General features: G+C 52.7%; 1 protein-coding gene across 1 annotated transcript in view; it reads right to left on the reverse strand.

Moving 5' to 3' along the window:
* DNAH2 (dynein axonemal heavy chain 2) overlaps nucleotides 1-27,865 on the reverse strand; it is a 135,149-nt gene that overhangs the window by 61,175 nt on the left and 46,109 nt on the right. Inside the window, exons 14-30 of the mRNA XM_080979575.1 lie at nucleotides 26,990-27,204; nucleotides 26,719-26,865; nucleotides 23,434-23,590; nucleotides 21,310-21,549; nucleotides 20,721-20,909; nucleotides 20,211-20,358; nucleotides 15,868-16,060; nucleotides 8,771-8,971; nucleotides 8,526-8,682; nucleotides 8,010-8,184; nucleotides 5,979-6,142; nucleotides 5,676-5,837; nucleotides 4,595-4,698; nucleotides 3,885-4,041; nucleotides 3,457-3,539; nucleotides 2,746-2,926; nucleotides 255-393 (exon numbers count right to left, since the gene is read on the reverse strand). Coding sequence (XP_080835701.1) covers nucleotides 255-393; nucleotides 2,746-2,926; nucleotides 3,457-3,539; nucleotides 3,885-4,041; nucleotides 4,595-4,698; nucleotides 5,676-5,837; nucleotides 5,979-6,142; nucleotides 8,010-8,184; nucleotides 8,526-8,682; nucleotides 8,771-8,971; nucleotides 15,868-16,060; nucleotides 20,211-20,358; nucleotides 20,721-20,909; nucleotides 21,310-21,549; nucleotides 23,434-23,590; nucleotides 26,719-26,865; nucleotides 26,990-27,204 — 2,812 coding nt within the window. The remainder of the gene's footprint in view (nucleotides 1-254; nucleotides 394-2,745; nucleotides 2,927-3,456; nucleotides 3,540-3,884; nucleotides 4,042-4,594; nucleotides 4,699-5,675; nucleotides 5,838-5,978; nucleotides 6,143-8,009; nucleotides 8,185-8,525; nucleotides 8,683-8,770; nucleotides 8,972-15,867; nucleotides 16,061-20,210; nucleotides 20,359-20,720; nucleotides 20,910-21,309; nucleotides 21,550-23,433; nucleotides 23,591-26,718; nucleotides 26,866-26,989; nucleotides 27,205-27,865) is intronic.

Raw genomic sequence — 27,865 nt, forward strand, 5'->3', positions numbered from 1 at the left:
TTCATAGGAAGCTGCCTTAAACCACCTGGGCCCATCTAGTCCAGTGTTGCTGCCTCTGGCTGGCAGCTGTTCTCTCAGGTCTCCGGCAGTGAGAGAGACTTCTCCCATCACCTGTCACCTGAGGCTATTGTGTTGGGCTGAACCTGAGGCCTCCTTCCTGCAAATCGGGAGGGCACAGCCCTGCCCCTGAGTTTTTGTCACCTTCCCCCTTGCTTCTCCTTGCATCCCCTCCCGCAAAGCAGCAGCAGCAGCACCTGGGTAATGTGTGGCACGGAGAGCATTGTTGTCCTTCACAAAGCGGTCCATGATGGTCTTCCAGCTGCTGTTGATGCGGTCAAAGGAGGACGACTCACCGGGCAGCTGCTTGCGGATGTCTTCCCCCAAGAAGATGTTCTGGGATAGGGAGGCGGGAGGAGGAAGAGGGTGAGGCACAAATCGCTGGGATCACCTGCACTTTTGGGGGTGGAGGTCACCAGGCACTGCCCGCCTTGCCCACAGTAACAGCACAGAGGATCTGAGAGGCTCTTGGGGAGACCTCCTCGGAGGAAGAGGCCTGGGACCCCAGGGCAGTCGAGGACTTGGAAGAAGTTGCAAAGGTCTCTTTTTTATCATGTAAGTTTTTTGGGAATACAGTAAGGTACAGGGACACAGGTGGCACTGTGGGTTAAACCACAGAGCCTAGGACTTGCCGATCAGAAGGTCGGCAGTTCGAATCCCCGCGACGGGGTGAGCTCCTGTTGCTCGGTCCCTGCTCCTGCCAACCTAGCAGTAGGAAAGCACGTCAAAGTGCAAGTAGATAAATAGGTATCACTCCAGCGGGAAGGTAAACGGTGTTTCCGTGCGCTGCTCTGGTTTGCCAGAAGTGGCTTAGTCATGCTGGCCACATGACTCAGAAGCTGTACGCCGGCTCCCTCGGCTAATAAAGCGAGATGAGCGCCGCAACCTCAGAGTCGGCCACAACTGGACCTAATGGTTGGGGTCCCTTTACCTTTAAGGTACAGTAAACTAATATAAATTTTAAAAAACAGCTCCAAGAAGTATAAAATAGAATAAGCAGAACACAGAGTTCCATCTTAACGGTGGTTCTTAACCCTTAGCACCCACAGAGAGCTCCTCCTGGCTCTGACCCCAGATATTCCTTTCTTCTTTCAGATCTCTCCTGGAATCTTTCCTTTCTCCTCCCAGCCTCTCACCCTGGAAGACCAACATTTCCCTGCCTCCCACCCAGGGTCCTCCATCAATCATCTACCGCCCCCATGAGTATGCAATCTCTGGACCCCAATAAAGGCCCCGAGTGGAGGACACCAAAGAAAAAAGAGAAGAAAACAAAGAGAGACAAGAACAACAAATGGAGAGGAAGGGAAAGAGTAAAGGAAAGAGAAAGAAGCATGAAGAAGAAAGGAAAGAGAGAGAGAGAAAAGTGGAGAAAAACAGAAAAAGGAAGAGAAACAATAAAGATAAAAAGGGCTTCTGATTTTCCATCTGCTGGTTATATTACAAAAAGAAGAAAACAAGACATTCAGTCTATGATAACCATCAATCCTTTCCACTTCCTGTTAAACATTATCTCTTTTAAGTCAAAGTGTCTCAAAATCATTCATTTCTTTTCCCCGTGAAAAGTCCAAGCGGGGTTCTCGAATTGTTATTACTATTGGGAAATGTCAACCATGTTTTTTCTTCAATATCAACTTTACTTCCATTAATTGCCACCACCATTCCTCCATACTGAGTTACAGTAAATTCTTCCGCAAAGGTCCCAAGGCAACCAGAAGTGCCTTGGCTTGTGGAAGTTTCATCTGGCAGGCCCCTGCAACAACCCCTCCCACCACCTCCAGAGCCCTGCCTTGATCCTGAACTCTCTCCCTTCACCCCTGCAAAGGCTGCAGGGTACCCTAGGAAGCTCAGAGTCGGTGTAGGAGGGCTTGTTGGGTTGCCAGGAGTCTCCTTGGGAGCTGGAGTCTACTCAAGGAGGAAGAAGATCCAGAAAATGACCAGGAAGACAAGAAGATATTAAGTCACCCGGAGTCCTCTGGACCAATGGAGGTGTTATGTGAATTTACAGAGCTGGCTGGGCCTCCTTCAAAAGGGTGCCACATTTTCTGTGCAGCAGGATCCAGTGCAACATGTCCTGAGGATTGTGGGTAATTTCCCCCTCTCTCAGATTCTGTTTAAAATGTTACCCTTGCTTTCTGACTGAAAGAGAGACTGCCCATAGCAGCACAAAGGAAGGACCTGCTTCTTTCCTTTCTCTTTCTGTGGAAGATGCAGAATAGTCATCACTGAAACCCTCTAATGCTCACACTTAATGCTAGCTCAGAGGCCTGTCTGAGAGCACCAAGACAGAACGGCGACTTGTTGCCCGAAGAGAGAGAGAGAGACACACAGTTTCTCATTTCCAACAGTGAAGCCCCCAAGTGCCTGTTGCTCAGGGGCGGAGGAAGGGGGATGCGGTGGGGGCGGTCTGCCCCGGGTGTCACCACTGAGGGGGGTGACAAAATGCCGGGCAGCACTCATGCGGTGGCTTGGGAGCACTCAGGCTCCGCGCTGCCCAAACGGTCTGCCTGCTGCCTCCTCCCCAGCTTTAGAGTGGCTGAGTGGGAGGAGGCAGGCAGACTTCGGAGGCCCCGTGGTGCGCCCTGCTCCTATGGGCAGCTCGTCCGAATCCTTGGCACACTGCCCCAAGTGCCCAAGTGGCTTCCTCCGCCGCTGCTGTTGCTACCACCTTCTGGAGAAAGCAAGCCTCACCTCCAAGTACATCCACTGTCGCTGGACCGTCAGCAGCATCTCAATCACCTCCAGGATGAGCGAGAGGCAGCGCTCCCAGCGGTCCACATCCTTCTCAAAGGGCTTCACAAAGCGCGAGGCCTTCATGGTGGACAAGGCCACCTGATTGTCATCCAGAGCCTGGAAGACGTCTTCGGTTCCTCTGCAGAAATGGGGAGCACGTGAGCACAGGCCTTTCTGGGCAGGGCCCAAAGCCTGGAACCCTTGTAAGGTCAGAGCACGCATGCAAGATCAGAATCCCTCTCTGGCTTCTGGCTGGGCTGGAATGTACACCAACATAACTAGACTGACAAACCCCACTTTAGACAGTGTCTGGACCACAAGCTCCTAAATCTCCCGGGTCGTTTTATTTATTTATCCTTCAGAAAAACTGTGCTCTGCCCTTCCACTGCAGTAGCAATGATTGTGGAAGCTTGCAACAATAAAAGTATTAATGAGAGCATTAAAAAAATTAACAAAAATAAGGCAACCACAAAATTTTAAAATCAGGGATATGGACAGCAGACAAAAACCTAAAAAAGAGGGGACCAGATGTTTAAAGCTATTCAGTCCAACTGGAGAGATGCTAGCCAGAGCCCATGACAGAAGTGCAACCTGGGTCCTGCTATGGCATGTGCCGCCATCCTGGGTGAAGGGGCCACCCTTTTTTTACACCCCCTGCACTGGGCCTACCTGACACGGTGGTGTCCCTTGTCCTTGTATGGCACAATGTCCAAAGTGGTAGCGTCCCACGTCTTGGCAATGTTTGCAAGAGCCTGCAGGGAAGGCAATGAAGGTCAATTGCCAATGCTGAGAGAGAGAGAGAGACTGGAGGCTGGGCACCCGGTGGCTAAAGAAGCAGGACCACTTCCCCAAGCCACGCCCACCTGAGGTTATGTATGATGTCAGGTGGGATACAGTAAAAAAATGTGACTCCCTGCCATTTACAGGCATTTTGAGCAAAGGGAAATGGCGACCAGGTGACGGGCAGGTGGGTGGTAAAGGAGGCCAGGAGCTGGTCTGATCCAGTTGGAGATGAAGTAGGGCCCCTGCAAGTGATGCTCAAAGCATCCTTCCTTCAGAGGAAATATGGGGCAGGGCCCCAGAGCCGCCGACGCTACCTGCTCAATGGCCAGCTCCTTGGTGGCCGAGGAAGAGATCTCGCCAATCTTTTCCACGTGTTTATCCAGACCAAGCTCAATGATGTTCTCCAGCCTGAAATCCTCGGCATCCTGGTCAAATGCCCTGAGGACCAGGTCCTTCACCTGTTCCCAGTGCCTGCGGGGAACCAGAACAGGCCAGTCAGAGGGTCTCTCTCTTTTCCGGGTGAAGAGCTGAGCACTTCAGCACCAAGAAGAATCTTCCCTATGCCTTTGAACCCTGGCAGTCTGGGGAACGTCTCCTCTTGGCCAGACAATTCCCAGCATCTCGTCTCCACCGCCCACCGCCCTGGTCTCTGCCCATGTTGCTTTGTTGATGAGAAGATAGGCCCAAGGACACCTGAAAATCATTATCAGAAATCATGGGGTAGGTGCCAGGAGCCCCTGCAACCACCAGGTGTGCAAGACCTAAAATATATCCAGGACGGCCTGTTCCACAGTGCTGTGGAGTAACATTGCCTTCATGGGAAGCAGGGCTCTTCTCAGCTCACAAACGACATCCTAAATCTATGCTCGGAGCTTGGACGATGACTGCAGGAGGTATACCATTCATTGTGGCCTTGGTCATGTCACAGAGGGGTCTCCATGGTCCACCATTCTTTTTCAGCTCCATAGGATCCTCATCGACCCTCCCCAAAAGGAACAGACTAGCCAGTAAGCGAACTGCCTACCTCTCTCGCAAGGCCGGGTTCCTGAGGTCTGTGATTAAGGGCATGGTCTTCTTAAACTGCTCAATCTTCGACTTGGAGGTCTCAATGATCTCCCAGTTCCGATCCTAAAGTCAGAAAACAGTCAGCGGGAGATTATAACCACTGTGGAGGGCTGAAAAACATCTGCTGCCGTAACCCTGTCAGATGGGAAGGGTTGTTGTTGTTGTTGTTATTATTATTATTATTATTATTATTATTATTATTATTATTATCAGAACTAATATTGGGATTGCAGGCAACTGCCAATGGGCCCGTCAGCACTCATCTTGCTGCGCCTGCCTCCTCTCCCAAGAAGACAGAATCCGGGCCACCCACTGCAGCAATTGAAGTGATGCCTCCACCTTTAATCCTGGGAGACTGCTTGTCAGGGACCGTGCCAAGGAGGGCTGCACAGATGAGGAATGGTGGGAGCCCCCCTCTCCCCCTGGTCCTGATCAGGATCCTGAATCTTCCCAGGAGCAGTGGGGCAGTACAGATTTGAACCACTGGTTCACAGAGGGACATAGTTCAGAGGACAAAAGTTAGGAAGAACGGGGTGGTGAACAGCTAGGAGAAGAAGAACTGGAAGAGAGAGAGAGAGAGTTAACAGACACCAGTTCGCTGGAAAGGGTCCAACCGATCAGTCCAAGGTCACGGAGATTAGATAAGGTAGCTGCACAGAATGCACAGTGGTTGCGAGATCAGGTTGAAAGACACGGAAGTGACTCGGGTGACTCGGGGGGGGGGAGTGGGTGTAAACCTTAATTGGGAGCACCTTTACTCCGAAAATGGACTCTTTGTTCTTCCGCTGTGATCATTGAAATCTCTTTAAATGGTAAGAGACTATATTTGCTTTGTGCTGCTTATCCATGGCCAAAGGGAGGGGGGAAGCCACTTCCCCGAAGCCTGACATTGCTTTTCTTAGGACGGAAGCACAGAAGGAAAATTAGCCAATCCTGCGAAATACCCTTTTGAGTCCCCAATCGGAAAATAACCTCCAGTGGCCCTAAGAAGGGTCAGTTGGGCATCGTCGCAGGGACACGACCCATGCTTTGCCCCTTACCTTAAGCTCTTTGCTCAGCTTGTTCAGCTTGCGGAAAAGTGCGAATGCTATGTTCTCCATCACTTCCGTCTTCAGGGTCTTGAAACTCACTACCTTCCACTCGTTCCAGTGGACCTCCCACTCCTTGGTGATCTCCCACACTTGCTGGATGTAATCCAACTCCTGCAGGGGGCGCAGAAGAGAGGTCAGCGACGGCAAGCTCCCCCGCAGGCCTACCCCAGAATTTGGCTTCCTTCTTTCTGGTGCAGAAAGTGGCAGGCGGGCCGGTCAAGACAAGCTCCCTCCCTGCAGACCCAATCCTACCCTCTCCAGCTTCTGAAGGTCCTTGGAGGCCGGCTGGTCGATCTTAAAGATGCCCAGGTTAGAACGAAGGGTGTTCTCCTCCTCCTTCATCTGGGCCAGCAGCCGCCTCATTTCAGCGATCTGCTCCAGGGCAGCATCGGCCGACAAGGCGCTGGTGAAAGGACCTAGCATGGGAGGAGAGAGAGAAGTCAATAACCCCAAGCCCTTTTCCTCCTCCCTGCCCTCTCTGGTTGGCCGTCCAGTTGGATAAGGAGTCTGGAGGAAGGCGATGATAGGCAAAGGCAGCAGCGCTCAGTTCTGGAGTCAAGTGTTGCGGTTCTGATTCCTGGATTTAAAACGATGAAAAGCTGACCGCAGTGAATGTACTGATCCATGAACCACTTCACAGCTACAGGGGAACCCTAGCTACACAGGCCACAATGAATCTTATCCTGAATGCCACTAGCGGTGGTGAAGTCCCCTATGAAGGGCAGACTAAGTCTGCCTGGCCAGGGCGGAGGCAGAGAAGGGCACTGAATGAGAAGGACAGAGACCTGGTTACAGGTGTGCTAGAACGTCAGTCCCACTGAAGACAGAGGCTTACTCCCGCCATAGAATTGTACAGCTGGAAGTGTGGGTGCAGTGTGAACAATGGTTTGAATGACACAGTGCTTGGGCTCATGTTTTGAGTTAGCACATCCCCTACGTCTGGATGTTCCAAGATAAGAGAGCAGGTGCACTGGGTTATCACAGCAACACCAGCAAGGTCGAGTGTGCGGCTTGATGACTCATTTGCCTTCCCATTTCGGGAATGCTTTCGTTATGCGAAGTCCTGTCCTGATGCAGGCCCATGTCTCGTCCTGTTTGCTGTCAGGGTCTGACTCTCAATGTGCGAGAGTCAAGGGAAGAGGCTGCGGGTTTTACACAGCAGCGATAGCTAGCATGGCGATAATGTTAGCGAATCTCTCCGTACACCTGCATCTTTACTTCAAAGACCAGAAGTACCGTATAAAGGCCATAGGAGTGTTTAGCTTTGTCTTATGTCTGGAGACAATAAAGACTTTGTTACTTAGAACTGTACGGGAGAGAAGTTTCCCCCTTAACTGGAGACTCAGGCAGAAGCCCTTCTGCTGGCAGCAGGAATTCTCTGAAGACTTGGCTGGGGCTCCACATACATCCCACGGGTTGAGGTGTGGTGAGCTACCGACTGAATTCCACAAGTCTCCAACAGGAAGCGACCCCAAGGGTCATCTAGTCCAATCCCTTGCAATGCAGGAAACAGTGTTAAAGAATCCCAAACAGATGGCCACCCAACCATTGTTTAAAAACCTCCAGGGAAGGAGAGCCCACCACCTTCCAAGGGAGCCCCTTCCATTGTCTAGTAGCTCTCACTGCACATGTAACTACATGCAGACTTGCACCTTCCTTCTCCGGATTCCTTCCAGGAGGAGGAGAATCTGCATCTCACATACAAACACAACCCCCTGGGTCTGTTTGGTCCTTAGCTACTGTGGCTGCCTTTGCAATTGGCTCACAAGATGGCTGCTGCCACAGCCAACGGTAAGCGACTTCCTTGCAAAGGCAGCTTCACTGGCTGGGGACCAGGCAGCGGGCAGGACGGTGGCTTCTCCTTCCTGGAGAACAGTATGCACTTGCTGCACAGTAATCCCAAGGGGGGTTTACTTCCAAGTAAATGTACAAAGGATCAGGCCAGAAGCCTCCCTTGTGGCGCCCGCAGATGGGAGCCAGGAGGCACATTTACCAGACGCAGCCCTGGCTGCAGACCTCCAGTTAAGAGTTTAAGATGCCTGTAAAAACAGCAGGAGCCAGATTTCCATCGAGCCTGGGCTGCTTTACAGATTCTTCCGAGGCCTTTAAAACAAGCAAAGCCCAGGCTGAGGTTTCACACAATCGACCAAAGGGGAGGGGGTGGGATTCTTTGCCTTGCAAAGGAAAAGGTGCCCTTGGCTGTAAAAAGACCTGGCCACCAAGGAGGGAAAGGGGGTGGGTGGGACAGAGAGAGAGACTGGGCTCCCCCCTGCAGCCATTCACCATTGGTGCCGAAGTCTTGCAGGAGAGTCTGGGCCTTCTTCTTGAAGTCGTCCGCGCAGTGGATGAGGCCCGTCTTGAACTTCTCCTTGTGCTTCTTCAGCATGGCTTCGCTGTCCAGGATGCACTGCTGGAAGGCCAGCCACTCCGAGTTCAGCTCCCCCAGAAGCTGCAGCACCTGGAAGCGAGAGGGGAGGAAGAGGAGGAGGAAGAAGAAGAGAACGCAGAGGTCAGAGGAAGGGGAGGCAAGGAGGCACTCGAGAGAAGCATGACACCCCCCCCAAAAAAACAGCTGCTCCCTTGCTCTGCCTGCCCGCCACCACGCCCGCCACCCTCATCCCAGAGATCAATCAGATTTGTGGCTGCCTCTTGCCCTCAGCAGGGCGCCTAACTTAATTCCGAGAGCGTCTACCTCAGCAGAAAAGGAGAACATTATGCTCAGGATCACTTTGGCAGGGAAAGAGGGAAGAGGAGGAGGAGGCCGCCCTGCTCCTGCCGCCGCCAGAAAGCCCCTCGCACCTCTTCCTCCACTGCAACCTCGTACTTCTCGAGGATGGCAAACTGCTCGTGGATGGGGGGGATCTGCCCCTCGATCTTGGGCAGGTCGTTCTGGAGGGTCTCGTGCAGCTGCAGGCTCCGGCTGAGCTCCTCCAGGGTCTGCGGAGGACGGCTGACGCTGTGCGGGGGGCAAAGGGGGTTCAGTCAGAGGGAGGATCCAGAGGCCGGGGCAGGGAACATTTCGGGGGGGGGGGCTCGGTACTCACTCGGCGGCGTTGTCCTGAAGGTAGGCATACAGCTCCCGCAGGCGGCTGGTGGCCATCTCATTCAGTAGGTTGGTGAGCTTGTGCTGCCACTCGTTGCAATGCTGGACCACGGCGGACTTCAGGTGGGAGCAGTCCAGCAGCACAAACTGGATGCTGAGCACCGTCTCCTCCTTCTGGACGTTGTTGGCCACCTCCATGTACCTGCAGGGGCCATACAAGCATAGTAAGAAAGGCGGGAGGGCTGTGCGTGGAGACCTCGGCCCCATCCTGTCCCACCCCGCTCCTTCCAGAGGCTCCAGCTTTGTGAAAGAGGAACCGCTGTCAGACAATGACATGCAGTGCAGCCCTCTGCATGCTGCTGAACTGTAATTCCCAATTCCCAGCAGCTTTGACGTAAGAACCACCACCACCACCAATTTATTTATACCCCACCCATCTGGCTGGGTTTCCCCAGCCACTCTGGGCGGCTCCCAACAGAATATTAAAAACACATTAAAACATCAAACATTAAAAACTTCCCCAAACAGGGCGGCCTTCAGATGTCTTCTAAAAGGCAGCTAGTTGTTTATTTCCTTGACATCTGACGGGAGGGCATTCCACAGGGCGGGCACCACCACCGAGAAGGCCCTCTGCCTGGTTCCCTGTAACTTGGCTTCTGGAAGCGAGGGAACCACCAGAAGGCCCTTGGCACTGGACTTCAGTATCCGGGCAGAACGATGGGGGTGGAGACGCTCCTTCAGGTATACTGGACCGAGGCCGTTTGGGGCTTTAAAGGTCAGCACTTTGAATTGGATGGAAGGTGTAATTCTGTAGTGCCACAGGTTTCCAACAGAGGGGCTGACAACTCAAGGGTAGCTGGAAAGAAGGGTGGGGCCTTTTGTGCAGACATGTTTTGTCCTTCTGTGGATGGCGGGACCCCAGTCAGAGGCAGATGGATCAGACCGAAAGGTCAAAGCAGCCACATAGGAATGGAGGAAGGTGCCTTACCCCTAGTGAGCCAGTTGGGGTCCACCTAGTTTAGTATCGTCTACACGTCTCCCAGGTTTCAGGCAGACTTCTTTCCCAGTCCTGCCTGGAGATGCCAGGGGTGGGATCTGGGACCTTCTGCAGGCAAAGATGGGCTCCCTTTCCCCAAGCTCAGCCTCCTGCTTCCCCCCCTCCCACAGCCAACCAGAGGCCCCGCTGGGAAGCCCGCAAGCGGGGCCTGCAGGCAGGAGCTCTCTCCCCTTCCGTTGCACCTCGGCAACTGGTATTCAGAGGAGGTCGGCACGCCGCCTCTGCACTCAAAAGCCCGCCTGCGCTGCAGGAAAAAGGGGCTTTTGCAAAGCTGCTTGACATTCCGATGAAGTTTGCTGAACTCCTGAACAGCAGATGCTCTGGTGTCACAGTAATGAATCTAACTTACCTAGGCGTAACCTACATAGATTATAGCCAGATTCTTTAATACATCACATCCATCTAATCTGCAATCTCACCTCACCTAGACTCTAAATAGGGTATCATTTGACCCAGATCTAAATATCCCAAGATTAATTCGCTGCTTCTCGTTCTCGGCTAGCTAGTTGGAAGAGGCTGGGGGACAGGATGGAATATCTGGATATGCCTGGGGGGGGGGGGAATGGTGATTTTAGGCAAAAGCATGCATTCACCCTCATGCAAGGCTATTCACGTAGAATCACATGATGCATATACTGTGAAAGGAAGACAGACCACTGTCTAGACCTTGCAAGGTGCAAAGTGGCCCTCGGACCACGTCCAGCCTTGTTCCTGGGCTGCGCAATGGGAACAGCCACTTTGGGGAGGGAGAAGCCGATTCCCTCCGTGCGATTTGTTAATTGAAACAGAGCTTTCCTTCCTATCTTCCTGACTCATCGAAGCAAGGAAGGCCAGCAGGTGGAGAATTGTTTCGGGCCCCAAGGGATCTTATTAAGTCTTCCTGTTTCATTTATTAATTCCCTGTCAACGGGTCACCGGGAACACAAAGCCAAACTCTATTAACAGGGAGAGGGAGGAAACAAACACAATCGGGGCCTCCAAAGAGACAAATGGGGGCAATGGCAGCGCTTGGGGCCTGGCAGAGACGGATCGGGCGGAGGGGAGCCTCCCTCATTACGGGGCCCAAATTCGCCTCCGTCCCACGCAGGGCCCGTAAATTAGGCGTGTCAGAAGCGCTGAGTCAGGAAAGCACAGCAGGGGAGGGCTGGGGGGGTGGGAGAGAGAAAAGAGACGGGAGAGATTTATCCTGCCGCAAGGCCTGGCTCCCCTCAGCCGCTGCCACATCTCCACAGCCTCGGCCCCCTGGCTTTGCCATCTGTGGGGATAAAACATGGCAGAAGAGACTCTCCTGACAGTGACTCATGGGCTGCTGTACTAACTTCCCATCAAAAGTGTGGTGGTTGGGGTTTTTTTTTAGGGGGGGTCGCTTTCTTTATTTTTTTGCGTGTTGCCTTTAATCTGGGAATTCGGCTACTGAAGTACGCTGGAGAACATGGAGGCATCAAAAGCTCGTAAAACATGCTGTAAACGAAAAAGTTCAAAAGGCAAACGGCAGCTGCTTTGAAGAGGCCTCCGCCAGAGCCGCCTGCCCCAGGGACCCCCCTGACCTGCCCGTGACACCGGGCCAGTGGAGGACGCCGCTTTTTAGCTCCGTCTTCCTTGCTTTTTTTGAACTGCGGCAAGCCTCGAACCACGGAGGAGACGGAGGCCGCCTGGCATCCTCTCCCAGCCTCCCATCTCCCTCTCGAGAGAGAGGCAAACCCCGGCGGGGTGGGAGGAAAGCCGAGTCTCTCTCTCGCTGCCTCCCTCCAAAGCACTCAACATGCTTGTTCAATAAATTATTAAAAGATTAAAGGATCAGGGATGGAATCCTTCCGTTTATCCCTCTCGCGTGTACACACGAATCGCTCTCGGCCAGGATGCCTTCATCTCAGAAGGCCTTGACCGGGTTCGGAGGAGGAGGAAGAGGGAGGCAGGGAGGGAGGGAGTCTCGCCAGCTTCCCTGCCCGAGCTGGGGAAAGGACCCGAAGGCGAGGGGCCGGAGGAGATGCCTTGCTGTGTCCATCAGGCAAAAAAGAAAAGGAAGGCGGCAGGAAGGAAATCGAACTTCTCCAAGTGGTGGAGAGCAGGCAAGCCTCCGCATGCATACCAAAGGCAGGGGGCTAAGTAAATAGTCCAAACTCCGTCTGATGAGCTCAACATGTCTCAGACCACCCCTCGTCTTTCTTCCCAAGCCCGCCCTCTTCCCTCTTCCACGGACAACGTTCCCATCCACCCTGCTGAGCAGGCATGTGACCTCTGGGTGATTTATCTTGGACGCATCTCTCTCCTTTCTCCTCCACATTCGGTCCACAGCCAAGTCCTGTCGCTTCCCCCTTTAGATCTGTGAAAATGCAGTCCTCTCTCTCTCTCTCTCTCTCAGATCACTCTGCGAAACTCTGGAGCACGCCCTGGCCATCTCTCACCTGGACACAGCAACCTTCTCCTCTCGGTTCTTCCTCTCATTCCCCTTGATCCCCTCACCTCCATCCAATGGTCTGCAGCCAAAGCCACTGGTCTCTGTCATTACTCTGATCAGACAATGACCCTCCTGAAATCCCTACACCCAGGACTGACCCTCCCAATAGGCAGAGTGAGGCAGGCACCTCTGGCGGCAATTGCTGAGAGGTGTGGAATGGTACCCACTTCACCCCAGCTAGCCTGATGCCTCTGTTGTAGGAGACCACCACTGCTCCTGTAAGGTTCAGCTTCTAGTTTGGTTGGTTTATGTACATGGAAAGTGGCGGGGGCAGGTAGAATCTTCATATCCTTTGTCTTGGACCAGTCCTTCCTACACCAGCTTCCTGCCCGCTCTCCAAATCAGCACAAGCCCTGACCTTCAAGCCCCTCTGTGACCTTGCTCTTCTCACCTCTCTGTTCTCAGATCCCAACTCGCCTTGCTTGTGACCCCCGTCCCACCAGCCTCCACCATCCAAAGCCCTCCAGTTCTCTCGCTGATTCTTTCAGCTGCTTCCTGAAACGCCAGCACGACACCCTAATTTCTCTGCCCAAAGCCAATTCCCGTTAATCCTTTGGTACAAAGCCCCTAGTTCCCATGCTCTGTTGTAGCAAAGCCTGAGCGTGCAAAGCTGAAGCCACGTCTTATTTATCTGTTTACCTCTTCCCTCCTAGATTTATAGAGCTGGAAGGAACCTAAGGGACATCTAGTCCAACCCCCTGCAATGCAGGAATCACAATCGAAGACTCCCTGACAGGTGGCCATCCAACCTCTGTTTAAAAACCTCCGATGGAGGGTCAACCACCTGGCCAAGGTGTCATACAGCTCTTGCCATCAGAAAGGTCTTCCTGATGTTTAGTCAGACTCCTTCCTTGCTCTGTCTTCTGCGTGAGAGCCCTTTAGAAGATTGCTCTCAGGTCACCTCTCCATCTTTTCTTCTCGAAGCGAAATATACCCAACCCCCTTAACTGTTCCTCCTCTTGTTTCTCCTATGTCAATTTTTAGACTGCAAGCTCTTTGGGGCAGGGACCCTTTTCCCCATTCAGCAAAGCACCAGGCTCACGGATGGTGCTAGATAACACATAAAAGTGATGAACAATGAATCATGGAAAACTCAGTTTCGTACCGCCCCCCCACCCCAATAAGGGCACCAGATGGACTGTGGCTGCCTCCCGTCCCGAGGAGGGGGCACCCACCAAGGGCAGAGGCTGTCCGCCCCAGCAAGGAGGTTTTTTACAGCCCCTGAGCCAAGCTGTCTGGCTCCTCTCGCAAGGCCAGCCCCGCCGGGCAGCGTCTCCGAGGGCGGCCTGGGCTTCCAAGCCTATTTGCCGAGTCTCCTGCAGCAGCTGGATCTTGTTTACAAAGCTCTTAATGTGACGTCTCCAGGGGGAGAGCTGTACAAACATCCAACTTGCACTCAGACTCTCTGTATTTCTCTCCCCGGTTTGGGTTTCTTAAAATCACTTTTGACATTTGCATGGAAACAGGTTTTCTTCTTCCTGCTGCTCATTCCCCCAAAAGCCATCGCTCAAGCTGCACTGAATTCCAGCCTCCTCTGGGGAAGGGGAAGGGCAGTTTCTGAGCGGCACACAGCGGTGTTCGACAAGAGTTTGCAACATAAAGGGGAAACAGACTGCCCTCCCCGGCTTGGGCAGCAGGGAAAACACTGCGGGGGGGGGGGGTCTGATCCGCAAACCTTTGTGTGTACACAGAGGGTTGAACGGCGCCTCCAGGGTGCAACGGCCTTATCTTCACTTGGGGCAGCCCCACCACAAGTTAAAGTCGCGAATGCCAAAGCCCAAAGCTACCCTGTAGGACAGCTTCCTATCTCGCTGTCTTGTCAGCCTGTGCTGATGGGGAAGGGCTGTAGCTCAGTGAGAAGAGCCTCTGCTTTGCATGCAGAAGGTCCCAGGTTCAATTCCAGCAACGTTCCCAGGTACAGCTGGGAGAAATGTCCTGCCTGAAGCCCAGGAGAGGCACTGCTGCCAGCCAGCGCAGACAGTGAGCAAGATAGGCCAGCGGTTTGACTCACTATAAGGGACCTTCCTAGGTTCCCATCATGCAACTTTGTGCTACGTCCATCTGGTCCAACCACCAGCAATGAGCAATCTCAACTGAAGCATCCATGACAGACGGCCATCCAACCTCTGCTTAAAAACCTCCAAGGAAGGAGAGTCCACCGCCTCCCAAGGGAGTCTGTTCCACTGTCAAAACAGATCTTACTGCCACAAAGTTCTTCCTGACGGTTGGTTGGACTCTCCTTCCTTGTAACTTGGAGCCATTGGTTCGAGTCCCAAGTGCCCTCCAGAGCAGCAGAAAAAAAGCTGGCAGCCCTTAAGCTGTTTGAAGACGGCTCTCATATCACTTCTCAGTCTTCTCTTCTCTGGGCTAACCTCCCCCAGTTCCCTCAACTGTTCTTCCTTAAGGCTTGGTTTCCAGTCCCCTGATCATCTTGGTCGCTCTCTTCTGTACCCATTCTAGCTTATCAATATCCTTCTTAAATTGTGGTGCCCAGAACTGGACACAGGATTCCAGGTGGCATCTGACCAAGACCAAATAAAGCGGTACTATTACTTCCCTTGGGATGCGGGTGGCGCTGTGGGTTAAACCACAGAGCCTAGGGCTTGCCGATCAGAAGGTCGGCGGTTCGAATCCCCGCGATGGGGTGAGCTCCCGTTGCTAGGTCCCAGCTCCTGTCAACCTAGCAGTTTGAAAGCATGTCAAAGTGCAAGTAGATAAATAGGTACCGCTCCGTCGGGAAGGTAAACGACGTTTCCGTGCGCTGCTCTGGTTCACCAGAAGCGGCTTAGTCATGCTGGCCACATGACCCGGAAGCTGTACGCCAGCTCCCTCGGCCTGAAAGCGAGATGAGCGCCACAACCCCAGAGTCGGCCACGACTGGACCTAATGGTCAGGGGTCCCTTTACCTATTACTTCCCTTGACCTGGATACTAGCCTAGAATAGCATTAGCTTTTTTTGCTGATGCATCACATTGTTGACTCATGTTCAGCTTGTCTTCTACTAAGACCCCAAGATCCTTTTCATATGCACTGCTGTCAAGCCAGGTGTACTACTGGCAACTGAGAGATAGCAGGCCCTGCACGAGAAACCTTGGCCCCATGTGCCTGCAAGGGCAGATTCCACCTTTCCAGAAGGTGACTGGCCCCTGTTAGTTACACAGCCCTCTCAGTGGAGCTCTCAAATCTTTGCCTCCTGAATCGCACCCCCCTTCCCCACCCTGCCTTCTGGTCCCTTTCATTTCTCCTTCAAAGCACAGCCCTGCCTTTCTTCCATACGGTCTTTCATTCGCAAAGTTCTCTGGAGCAACCACATTTGCACCTGCTGTGCTTATGGATTTGCCCAAATGCCAACTTCTATTGTATTGATCCTGCCTTGCAGTCTGCAGGCTCAAGAGCCGAGAACGAGATCCGGCTGGACTTTCCAGGTGGAAAACTGATGGCGCAATCTTAGTGGCTCACGCAGGGCATGAAGGGAACAACCCTCTCCTCTTGTTGGGCTGCGAGCATCGTTGTTGACCCCCTCACCTCTGAACGTGGGGCGTTCCAAAGAGCCCCTTATAGGTTTATCCTCAAACCATCTTACCTAGCAGTGTCTGCATCGAAAGACGAAACCAGGGGGTTGAGGTGCCGGTAGCGGTTGATGAAGGCATCCTTGTTGACCTCCCAAATCTCGCGGTACACATCCCAGGTCTTCAGGTACGCCTGGAGGTGTGTCGCGTTGGACTGCATGCCGGCGCTGATCTGCAACTGGATTTTCTTTATGTCCTCGTCGCGCTCTGGGGGAGGATAAAGAAGAAATTTGTGATGCTGTCATGGCAGCGACACCAGCAAACTCCAAGCCGAGGCCATCAGCTCCTGGCAGTCAAGCAACCAGTCCTCCTGGACTAAGCTCATGCTTTCCAGGCATCTAATAAGAATAATACCTTTACTGTCATTGTACAACCTGTGTACAATGAAATTAAACAAGCCTCCCCCCCCCAACCACTCAATCTCTTATCGAACAACACACCACCTCGCAAGTCATTTTCGCTATGTTATTTTCCGTTCAACCTCAGGCAGAATGGAGATGAGCAGGAGGGCCCATGCCATCAAAATTAGCCATGCAACAGGCCCCAGTAGCACCCCCCCCAGGACTTCTTAAGGAACTCAAAGGCGACACTGCTGAACCTCTCACGAAATGTACAACTTCTAACTAAAATTGGCCTCCAAACAAGAGGCTTTGAAAGTAGCCAAAGTAGGCTCCTTTTTAAAAAAGAAGAAGAAGAAGAAGAAGAAGAAGAAGAAGAAGAAGAAGAAGAAGCAGCAGCGATTCAGGATTTATTGGGTAAACTAGTAGAAAGCATGATCAAATATGTTTATTTATTTAAAATATTTACAAACTGCCTTTCTGAACTATATCCACACAAGACAGCAAACCATACAGCTAAAAAAAAGAAAGGACAATATGTTATGATATGATTCATATACTGAAAAGTTTTTTAAAAATGACAAAAGTAGCAATGCCTTAAAATAGGTTTGGGGTTTTTTTGTTTAAATAAAAACGGTGGGCAGAAGGAACAAGGCAGCGGGAGGGAGCATGGGTGGAGGGAACGTCCCCCCCCCCCACTCTGAGAATACTGGAACCAACATGGATGGGCAGCAGATTCAGGGCAGGCAATAGGACGGGCCTCCTCCATGCAACACAAGGGAGGAGCCTAATCTGGATCAGGGCCCTGGTGGCAGCAGAGGTGGCAGTTTAACCCCTTCCTTCTGCACTGTGGCCCCCCCCTGTCTCCCAGCTGCCCCAGGAGGACAGAAGCTGCACAACTGGTAGGGCACTCTGTCCAGTGGCAAAGGGGGTGATGAGACACCAGCTCTGCACCGTTTCCCGAATCATCCTCGCCTTCCGTGATACAGTGCTCTGGTGTCTTCCAAGGGCTCATAGAATCGTAGAGGTGGAAGGGACCCCAAGGACCACCGAGTCCAACCCCCTGCAATGCAGGAAACACAGCTCAAGAATCCCTGGCAGGTGGCCATCCAATCTCTGCTTAAAAACCTCCAATAAAGGAAGGAGTCCATTCCACTGTTAAACAGCTCTTACGTCAAAGTTCTTCCTAACATTTACCATATTTTTCGTCCTATAGGGCGCACCGGCCCATAGGACGCACCTCGTTTTTTTTTGGGGGGGGGAAATGAATTTTAAAAAATTTATTCTCCCCCCCCGCCGCGGCTGCCGCCCCAAGCCTTGTGCACACCTGCCCAAAGCACGGGGCACCCTCCGGAGGGCTCCGCGTGCTTCGGGCGACAGGCTGCCGCCCCAAGCCTCGCGCGCTCGGCGGGACCTCCTGCTGGGCACGCAAGGCTTGCGGACACTCGCCGGGGCTGCAGGCTGCTGTCCGCAAGCCTTGTGAGCCCGCGGGAACTCCCACCAGGCTTGCAAGGCTTGCGGATAGCTTCCTGAAGCCTGGAGAGCGAGAGGGGTCGGTGCGCACCGATGCCTCTCGCTCTCCAGGCTTCAGCGAAAGCCTGCATTCGCCCCATAGGACGCACACACATTTCCCCTTCATTTTTGGAGGGGAAAAAGTGCATCCTATGGGGCGAAAAATACGGTAATCGCAGTGTCATTTCTTGGGATTTGAATCCGTTGAATCATAGAATCTTTGGAGTTGGAGGGGACCCAAGGGCCATCTAGTCCAACCCCCTGAAATTGTTCGGGTCCTACTCTCCAGAGCAGAAGAAAACGAGCTTTTTCCATGTGACAGCCCTTCTGGTATCTGGCTATCATCATCTCCCCTCCAAGCTTCACAAACCACCAGGAAAACAAGCCCAACAGGCTTTCTTTTACAGCATCCTTTGCAGAGCTGGTGCCCTCTGTTGCTGGGGAACTGATGGCAGTTGCGATACAAGACGTCCAGGGGGCACCAGCTTGGCAAAGTCTGTTTTAGCAGAAGCCGGGAACAATTATCAGGTGCGAGCCAAAGGCACCTTCTTTCCCTGACCCCTTTTCCGGCATACGGGGGAAGGCGCCCAGCTCAGCCTGAACCTCCCCGCACAGGTCTTCTATTACTCAAGCGTCACCTAACTACCCAGACTTCCCGCAGAGCTTCCAGGAGATGCAAAACCAGCACCATGAATCACACATGGCGACACAAACAAGCCTAATGTGCGAGCATCTGCGAGGAAGGAGCGGGGGGGGGGGAGGTAAGGGAAAGCAGCAGCGGCAGAATAACACCCAAGTCTTCCTGGGACTCAGCCCAGAAAAGAGGCTGAAGGAAGCGGCGGGGAAGGAGGGGGAGAAGAGGAGAAGGAGACAAAAGCCAGGAGGAGGTGAGCCGAAAGCTTGTGTGCGCAGTCGGTTCATACGTGGCTGGAGTTCAGAGTGCACCTCTCGCCCTCGCTCTCTCCTTGACTGCAACCCCTTGCAAATTCCACAGCTCTCCTTAGCTTGCCAGCTGCACTACGCAAGGACTGCTAAAGACCATGTAATGACTCCCGAGCTAACAGGGAGGCCAGCTTGGCTCAGCCGCCTTCCCAGCTCAAAACTAACAAACTCCGCAGCTACTAAAAAACCATCCCGTCGCCCCACAAAATGCACTCCACAAATCACTGCTTTGTTTAATAATGCTCTGGGCGTCCCCTAACCCCTTATACTGTCCTTCCGTTTAATGCCATTTGCACACCATTCCTCCCTCCCCAATAGGGCTTCTGATGCCCCCCCCCCAATTTTAGGCATAGACCAAGAGGCAAGAGGATTGGTGGAGGGGGTGTGGTGGAGATCTTGTGGGAGGCCAGACTGTATTTTGGGGGGACAATGAACAAATTCCTATGCCCCACAAATCACCCAGAGATGCATTTTAAATAAAAGCGCACATTCTACTCATGTAAAAACACACTGATTCCCGGACCGTCTGCGGGCTGGATATAGAAGGCAATTGGGCCAGATCCAGCCCATGGGCCTTAGTTTGCCTACCCATGGCCTAGGACCTTGGAGACTGGGGTTCGAATCCCAGGAACTGTCACCCATTTTGCATCTCCAGGCCCATCAGCTCTTGGGCCTGGCATCTACCATGTTTATGCAAATGTTCTCTATAGAGAGGGTAAGAAGCATGTCATTTCCTGATGATTATGACTGAATGCTGCCCTCAAAGTGGCTCACCCGGTGCTCCCTCCGATGTCATTTCAGCACCAATCACAGGCAAAACAGTTGGCTTTATCCGAAAGGTGTTTCTCCTTGTCTGTACGAATGTCTCCAAGTGTGATGGGGGAGTTAAAGCCACTTGGAGACATCCAACACCCAAGGCGAGACTGAACCATTGGGGGTTTTTCCCCTAAAAGGCTTTCTCCCAGGCTTTTAGATAGTTTTTGCCCTGCTCATCGGCTTATTCAGGTCTTATACAATTCTCCTGCCTTTAGCATGCCTTTATCTGCTTTTATTGGGCAGTCTCCAACTAAGGCGTCTCATCAGTGCAAGGATTTACATTTATGCAACCCTCCTCTTTGAAATCCCCACCCCCAGAGGAATCGCAGAACCCCTGGAACAGATTTAGGGGCATGAAGGAGGGGCAAGTTCCATTGAACAAGCGTAAATCCTTGTGCCGACTAAACACGTTACTTGGCATCACATTGGATATAACCCATTGTTTTTATTCTGTTTTTTAAACCATCTCAGCAACCTGGCCGAAGGGTGGGGTTAAGAATTCCTGAAATAAAGTATGAAATAAGTAACTGAATAAGACTTTGGAATTGACTGTCATTCCTGGCTGGGCTCGGAAGGGCCCAGTCCTGGTGGGCTTTGTTTGATGCAAGCTTTGAATGTGAGAGGAGGTGGCCCAGTGCCCTCAGATCTGGCATGGGAGAGGGACAGAAGCCACAAAGAAGACCTGTCTGTGAAGAACCGACAGTTTGAGCTGCCTGGACAACGCCTTCAAGCCAAAGCAGACTCCTTACCCACGAGGAGGTAGATGGGGTCCCGGGGAAACTTGCGCCTGACGAGGATCTCTGGGAGGTGGCGGAAGACGGAGATGCTGGTGATCAGGTGGGTGCTGATGTCATTGACCATGCTGGCCAGTTGGGCGAGCGTTGGGGAAAACTCCACCTGCAGAAGCCAAAGGGAACGGGTCAGCAGGAAGGGGGAAGAAGCCCAAAGCAAACTCCCTAGAGAAGAAGCGCTGAGCATCACTCTCCACCCCAGAGCCCCAGGCTGGGGTTGGGACCTGAGCAGAAAGAAAATCTCCTGGTAATATTTTTAAAATGCTTATTTCACCACAATCATCATGTGCTATTGCAAAATGTGATGCAGCGGCATCCACACACATTCTTCCCACCCTGCAATTATTTTCCGACATGACACTGGGGTTCTGCATTTCAAAATTAAAATGGGTGAATGGCGAGATGTGGGGCTTCGGAGCAGCTTCCCTGAAGAGCTCAGGCCGAGGTGGGAGGCGGCAAGAGGCTCACCTGAGGGGTCTGGCCTGGATAGTTGTCCTGCAGAATCACCTTGACCCTGAAGAGGGGGTTGGGGCTGCTCTTGCCGTCGCCATTGATGGCTTTGGAGAGCTCCATCAGGGACCACTTGACATTGAGGCGCAGGGCATCTTCCATCATCCTGTCCATCTTCGTGGTGTAGTTGTACCAGTGCTGATGGACCTGGGGGGGCGGGAGGAGGGGGAGGAGGGACAAGTGGGGAAATGTTGACTCTTTCTAGGATCAAGCATGTCCGTTGTGCCCCTGAATCCCTCTGGAAGCAACTTTGCCCAGGGATGCCAAGGACAAGCGGAGCCTGTTAATGAGGGAACAGCTGGCCCGATGCCCAGGCAGCCCCACCTTCCTCCATATGCACGCTCAGCACTTCAGCGAAATGTCACGGCCTCTGCTGGGACTGTCATTCCACAACAAAGCTAAGGGGAGCCACAGCACCACCTGCTGGCAGATACAGGAATCAAACACGCAGTGTGCTTCACTTCCCTTCAGCGTCGTTCAGCTCTTTCCAAAGCACTCCGAACGAGGCTGCGCAAAGCAGGAAGACTGGCCTTCCCGGCCTCCTCACCTCTGGCCCATCGTTCTTAAAGACTTCGTATGTCTGCCGCATGATATCAATGCACTCTTCGTGGATGGCGACCAGTTTCTTCTGCACCAAGTCCCGGTGGTCCTCCTGGTCCTCCTCAAACTCCAGGTCGTTGTAGACCCTTTTGCCAGTGATGCGCACCAGAAAAGCCTCGCTTATCTGCTGGGCCTTGCGGGCGATGGCCAAGGTGGAGGCCTTGTATTCATTCACAATGTTCTGCACCTGTGTGGGAAAGCCAAAGGGAAGGGGGGAGGAAGAGACTTAAGTAGGTTCAGGAGGGGAAAGCGGGGCAGACTTAGCGCTGGAAGAGGCACCAAACCCATAAGCCTCGTGCGGAGACCAGCCTCCTTGCTGCATTAAGAGAGGCCTGGGGAAATCCTGCAGAGCAGCCCTGGAGCCACCAGGAAAAGAGCAGAAGGGAAATGGGCGGCCGCACATCGCAGCACTGCCAGGTAGGAGCTTCCGCAGGGATTTTGCCGAGAGGGGGAGAAATTAAAACATTTGAAGGCTTTTTTCTCACAAGAATAGTGCCTGTACATTTGGCCTCATATCACCTAGGTTCTACAGATGCTAAACATGCATTTAAAATAATAGTAATAATAATATTAACAGTAGGAAGATGGAAAGGTGGGTATCTGGGGGCTGTGGCTCATCTGGGGAGAGAGGACTTGTCCCCCTTTGTCATCATCCCCTGCCGGCAGATGATGATGATTAATTGAATTTATATACCACCCTATACCCAGGGGTTTCAGGGCAGTTCACAGAATAAAATCAATATCCAAAACCACAAAATACATAATTAAAATTAAAAAAACAACCCAATAGCCCCAGATGTCCACGCCACTTTGATAACACCACAGGAAGCCACAGTCACTGGAGGTAGAGGACAGGAGGGGTGCCAACCAGAGGATAACTGTGGGGGTGGGAAAAGACTTCAGACAAGGGGGCACAGCAACAAGAGGGGCTGGCCAAGTGGGGGGGAGGGGCTTTGGCTCCTTTTTAGAAGTTCTCTTTGCGGCAGAGAGGAAGCCCAGGGAACTGCCTCCCAACCAGGAGCTCCTCCAAACTTCACTTGTGCCCTGCCTAGAAAGCATGGGTCTTAACCCCTTGCTCTGCTCCTTTCCAAAGGAAACCCTGTTCTTTAGCTATAGATCGGAACAAATGGCAATGTGGGGGAAACTCAAATTGCCATTTGCTCCAACTGAGCAGTGAAGAGCAGTTTTCCCCGGAGGAAAGCAGTGGAACAAGAGGACGTGTAGATAAGCCCCCGTTGGAAAAGTAAGTGTTTGCATGGCACAGTAAGTGGTGTGGAGAGCAGACAAGTCCTCAGGCAGAATAGATATTTTGGAGAAAGGAAAGCCTGCCCAGAACATACCTAGAATTGCCCGCCCACCTTGTCCCTCAGAGGTCTGGGAAGGGAAGACCTCCCACGGCCTGCAAGGTCCCCCGCACCCCAGGGCAGAAAGCAGCCTGACCAGGGCTGTCTTAAGCATATCCAGTGCCGTGGTGCAAATATCTCACTGCCCCCCCCCCCGTTTCCCAGAGTTGTCAGCCTTTTTTAAGGGAGGGGGGACTTTGGTCCGGCTAGTTTACATCGCATGGTCCGATGCGCGCTCAGTGCTGCATGTAAGTAAGAGGCGCCCGGATCGCAGCCCAGACGGCCTCCCGTGAAGCCTCCCTCTAGGTGCCCAGCCCCCCTTACCTGCCCCCGTCTGGGAAAGGGCCAGCAAGCAGATCAGGTGGCTCAACAGCTGTCCCATCCTCACTCGGTGCCAGGATTGCACAGGGCGCTTCCCTGCTCTGCTCACAAACTCTGCAGGGAGGCGCGCAAGCAGCGACGCAGCCAGAGAGGGGTGGGAGAGACACACCTGCCTCACCCTGCGCCCTCCCCGATTGCACCCGCCAGGCGCCCAGGCAGCCCCAGCAGGAGGGGACGCAAAGGGGCTTCCCTGAGCCGGATGCAGCACGCTCCGATGGGTGGTTGAGAGGAGAGGAACGGGCTGCCCCAGAGCGGGGAAGGGAGCACACCCTGACTCTCCTTCCCGGACACTCAGCCTGGGGCGCCCTCCAAAATCTGTCTGTGGGTAAGACGCCCCTGAGGCTGACCTTGCTGGCGTGCAGCCGGCATTCCGATATAAAGACGGTGCTTGCTCCTTTGAGGGACCAGAGCAGCTTCTTCAGGCCAGGCTGGATCTTCCTGTCCAGGTAGCGGATGCGTTCCCGGAAGAGGCCCCTCTCCTCTGCAGACAGCATGCTGATGATCCTGAGCACCAGGGGCGGCAGGGGGAGATGGATGAGACCCAGCCACAGAAGCAGCCCTTCCTTCCCCACCAAACCGGCCAAAAGGTTGCAAAGACCGAAGTCTTGCAGCCAAAATACACGGCCCTAGCCCCTGACGGCCAAAAAGTATTTCTGCGATCTACCTGAACGCTCTTCGTTAGTGCATAATTGTCTTTGCATCTGGGGTTGGTTTTATGTGGTTCTGGACTATGCTGTTTGTGTTACTGCAACCCACCCTGGGACCTTCTGAGGGTGAATGGCAGGTAATCAATCATTCGCATCATGATGGATCCTTCCAGGTGAACCTGATTTGCCCTAAATCATTGTGATTGCAGGTCTCTGAGGCGGGACTGGCGCAAATCTCTATGGACATATATTCATGTTCCCTTAAGAATGCTGTCAGCAAGAATATTATTGGCCCAAAAATGGAAGCAAGAAGAACTACCAACATTAGAAGAATGGAGGATGAAATTGATGGACTACGCAGAATTAGACAAGCTAACAGGAAGGATCCGAGACCGGCGAGACCAGAGGTTTACCGAAGACTGGAGTAAATTTACTGAGTATCTGAAAAGTATTTGTGATGATCAGATTACGTTTGTAGGACTACAAGAAGTTCTGTGAGGAGTAATTTAAGAAATATTGTAAAAATAGAAAGGGAGAAATGATTTGCTAGAAAATGTAAAGGCAATATTAAGTTAAGAATTGAAGGAGAAATAATCAAGACGGAAGGCTATCAGAGATGCTGAAGGAAGTCCAAACAAGGACATATGTATAATAATTTGTGTGGTACGTCTTTAAAATTTTTGTATGCTAAAAATTAATAAAAAATATTTTATATATATAAAAAAAGAATGCTGTCAGAGAGCCCGGCTGCTGGATCAGACCAATGGACCACCTAGTCCAGCTTCCCATTTCCCACTACAGCCAACCCACAAGCAGGAGCATGAAGATAGCAGACCTTCCCAACTGTTGCTCCTCAGAACCAATGCTATTCAGATATAGACTGCCCTTGAACATGGGTGTTCCACATAGCCATCACGCCTAACAGTGCTTTGACTGCTCCTTGAATTCATCTAATTCCTTTTTAAAACCGTCTAACCTGGTGGCCATCGCTACATAATGAGAACTGGCAATCTAAACCTTTCCTTTACCTTTTACTCATAGTCTTCGCTAAGTAGAATTGCACGCACAGTTTCAGTCCCTATTTAGGGCAAACTGTCATTTATTCTTGTCTGCATTGGTGATTGTTAATAGAGAATGAGGAGGTGGTCTTTATCCCAGACTAATTAACCTGGGGGATTCGCGGGCGCGATTCTCCCCTGTGTGTATCTTAAAAGCCTCTTGCGTCTGAATGCTGAACCAAATAAAAGCCCAGCACACAGGATGGTCTCAGGCAGCCTTCCCTGAGCTAACCGGGAGAGTTTGATGAGAAAGAGGGATTGAATGCTGCTGCCCGTTTCTCTCCCGCCGCACCAGCTTGGTCTCCAATTAATTCCCAAGTGGAAAAAAAGCTAGCACAAAAGAAATGCTTACACTTGTGTCATGATAAAAATACAGCTGCCAAGACAAAGCTCGTTTCAAACAACACTTTCTCTGCAGAGAAACGCCTCCGTGTCACACTTCAAAAAGGAGACTGTGGCAAAGCAAAAGGGGGGAGGGAGAGAAAGCCCCCTCCTTGCCCACCACACCTTCGGAAATCTTAGTCAGGAAGCAAACCGCTCTTCTGATCGCCTTATGAACGCGGCGACGCCATAATATGGAAGCGAGGCTGATGCCGCAGGAACCTCCTGATCAACCCCACCCCCCAACCACCCATCAGAGCATGTGGGAGTTGGGGTGGCGGGAGGAACTGAACCCTCCTGCGGCAGGAGAGGCGACAGTAGCAACACTTGGGTTCGGGATGGGGGGCTGCAGGCATTGCTTCTGTACGTTGCCAACACAGCATCCCTTGGACCATCATGAACCATGCAAGGAGGAGAAGGACGGTGGGATGTCCTCCCTCCAAGGAAACAGAAGCAGGAAGAACTGGGAGTTTTCCATTGCCCAGGTGCGAAAGCTCACCCCAGGCCTCCCAAATGACTTTTCTGTGTGCCTCATGTTTGTTTTAGCCCCGTTCCTCCCTGAAGAGAATGGTCCAGCCAGGCCGCTGTTGCAGACTGAGGGCTTCAGAGGGAGCATGAACTGGTGGCGGGGGGGGGGGAAGGATGAAGCCCCCAAGTCTGTTTTGCATAGCCCTGTCTACAAAATCAAGTGGAATCTAAAACACATACAGTGGTACCTCAGGTTAAGTACTTAATTCATTCCAGAGGTCCGTTCTTAACCTGAAACTGTTCTTAACCTGAAGCACCACTTTAGCTAATGGGGCCTCCTGCTGCTGCCGCGCGATTTCTGTCCTCATCCTGAAGCAAAGTTCTTAACCTGAAGCACTATTTCTGGGTTAGCGGAGTCTGTAACCTGAAGCGTATGTAACCTGAAGCGTATGTAACCCGAGGTACCACTGTATACGGATACCACCCTCCACTGAAGGAGAATTCGTTTAGTGAGACAAGAGGAGGTGCTACGAATGGACCACAGGATCAGCCCTGGCCTTTGAAGTCAAAGCTTTTAGGGCCCAGAGCCCCCTCTCCCCCGCCCTGCAATCCAGACACCTGGAAACATTTCCACGAAACAAAGGAACGCCGCCATCTTTGCACAGTGCCAGACCCTTTACAAATCATAACATTCAAATCCTTTCCAAAGCAATGGGGGGGGGGGGGCATTCAGATGAGCGTGGGAGGAGTGGCTAAAAGGTGCCTCTGCTTGTTAACTGCCATCCAGACACGTGTTAACCAGAGATTCAAAAAAGCAGCTGCCTTCTGTCCTAAGTGGCATAACGCAGGCCACTGATTGCAGCAGGCAGGGAGGACAAATTAGCCTTGGCTGGCTGTAAGGTGAGAGGCACCAGCGTTTGTGAAATTCACTTGTTCTGTTCCACAGAACTGTAGAACTGGAAGGGGCGGCAAGGGGTCATTTAGTCCAACCCCCCCAAAATGCAGGAATCGCAGCTAAAGAATCTGCAAATGACGAGAGCGGAAGAGAGCAATCACCCTCCCGAAATGGCCAGCGTACCTGTTATAGTCTCGTGCCACCAGCAGCAGGTTCTCTCTCAGGTTGCGCAGGTCCTCTTTCCTTTCGTAAACCTCGACCACGTAGTGGGGGATCTCAAAGAGCACCCTTTCCCAGTAGTGGATTTCCACAAATAATTTCAGCAAATGCCTGGAAAGAGAAGGGACAGAGGCACAAGGGGGTGGGAGGGATGTCTGGCCTCCCAGCACCTGCCCAGGCTCCACGGTGCAAGGTTTCCCCACCGCCTCCCACCGCCACCAATCAGCTCGCTCACTTGTCAAAATTGATGTCCAGCATCCCGGATTTCTCCGTGCTCAAAATGAGGAGAGGGGTGTCCAGGCGCTTCAGGCTGTCCTTGTCCAGGGTCTGGGTCCATTCGTGGAAGGTCTTCCGCTCAATCTCGTCCATGGCCTGGATGAGCAGCTGGTAGGTCTGGAAGCTCTCTTCTCCGGTCCCAATGTGGGGGATGAAGTGGGCCTTGGTGAGGCACTGCCAAGGAGGAGAGGAGAGGGCCCTGCTCATGAGCCACGCGAGGCAGCTCCCGGGAGGAAACAGACACACACCTCTCGTCCTCGCAAAGATGGCCAGCCAGGTGTGCAGGGTTAAAGTAAAGGTAAAGGGACCCCTGACCATTAGGTCCAGTCATGGCCGACTCTGGGGTTGCGGCGCTCATCTCGCTCTATGGGCCGAGGGAGCCAGCGTTTGTCCGCAGACAGCAGGACTTAGCCGCTTCTGGCGAACCAGAGCAGCGCACGGAAATGCCGTTTACCTTCCCGCTGGAGCGGTTCCTATTTATCTATTTGCACTTTGACGTGCTTTCGAACTGCTAAGTTGGCAGGAGCAGGGACCGAGCAACGGGAGCTCACCCCGTCGTGGGGATTCAAACCGCCGACCTTCTGATCAGCAAGTCCTGGGCTCTGTGGTTTAACCCACAGCGCCACCCGTGTGCAGGGATAGGGACAGCTAAACTTCTCACACGCTGAAGATGCAGGCCCAGGGATTTGCCCATCCACTCTGAGCAGCAGTGGCTCTCCAATGTATGAAGAACCCTGCTGAATCAGGCCAACATCCTAGTCCAGCATCCTGTTCTCATGGGGCCCCAAAATGTGTCTGTAGGAAGCTGGCAAGCGGGACCAGGACACAACAGCAC

The sequence above is a fragment of the Podarcis pityusensis genome (genome assembly GCF_964106645.2).
Source record: "Podarcis pityusensis genome assembly, chromosome: 13".
Taxonomy (NCBI): Eukaryota; Metazoa; Chordata; class Lepidosauria; order Squamata; family Lacertidae; genus Podarcis; species Podarcis pityusensis.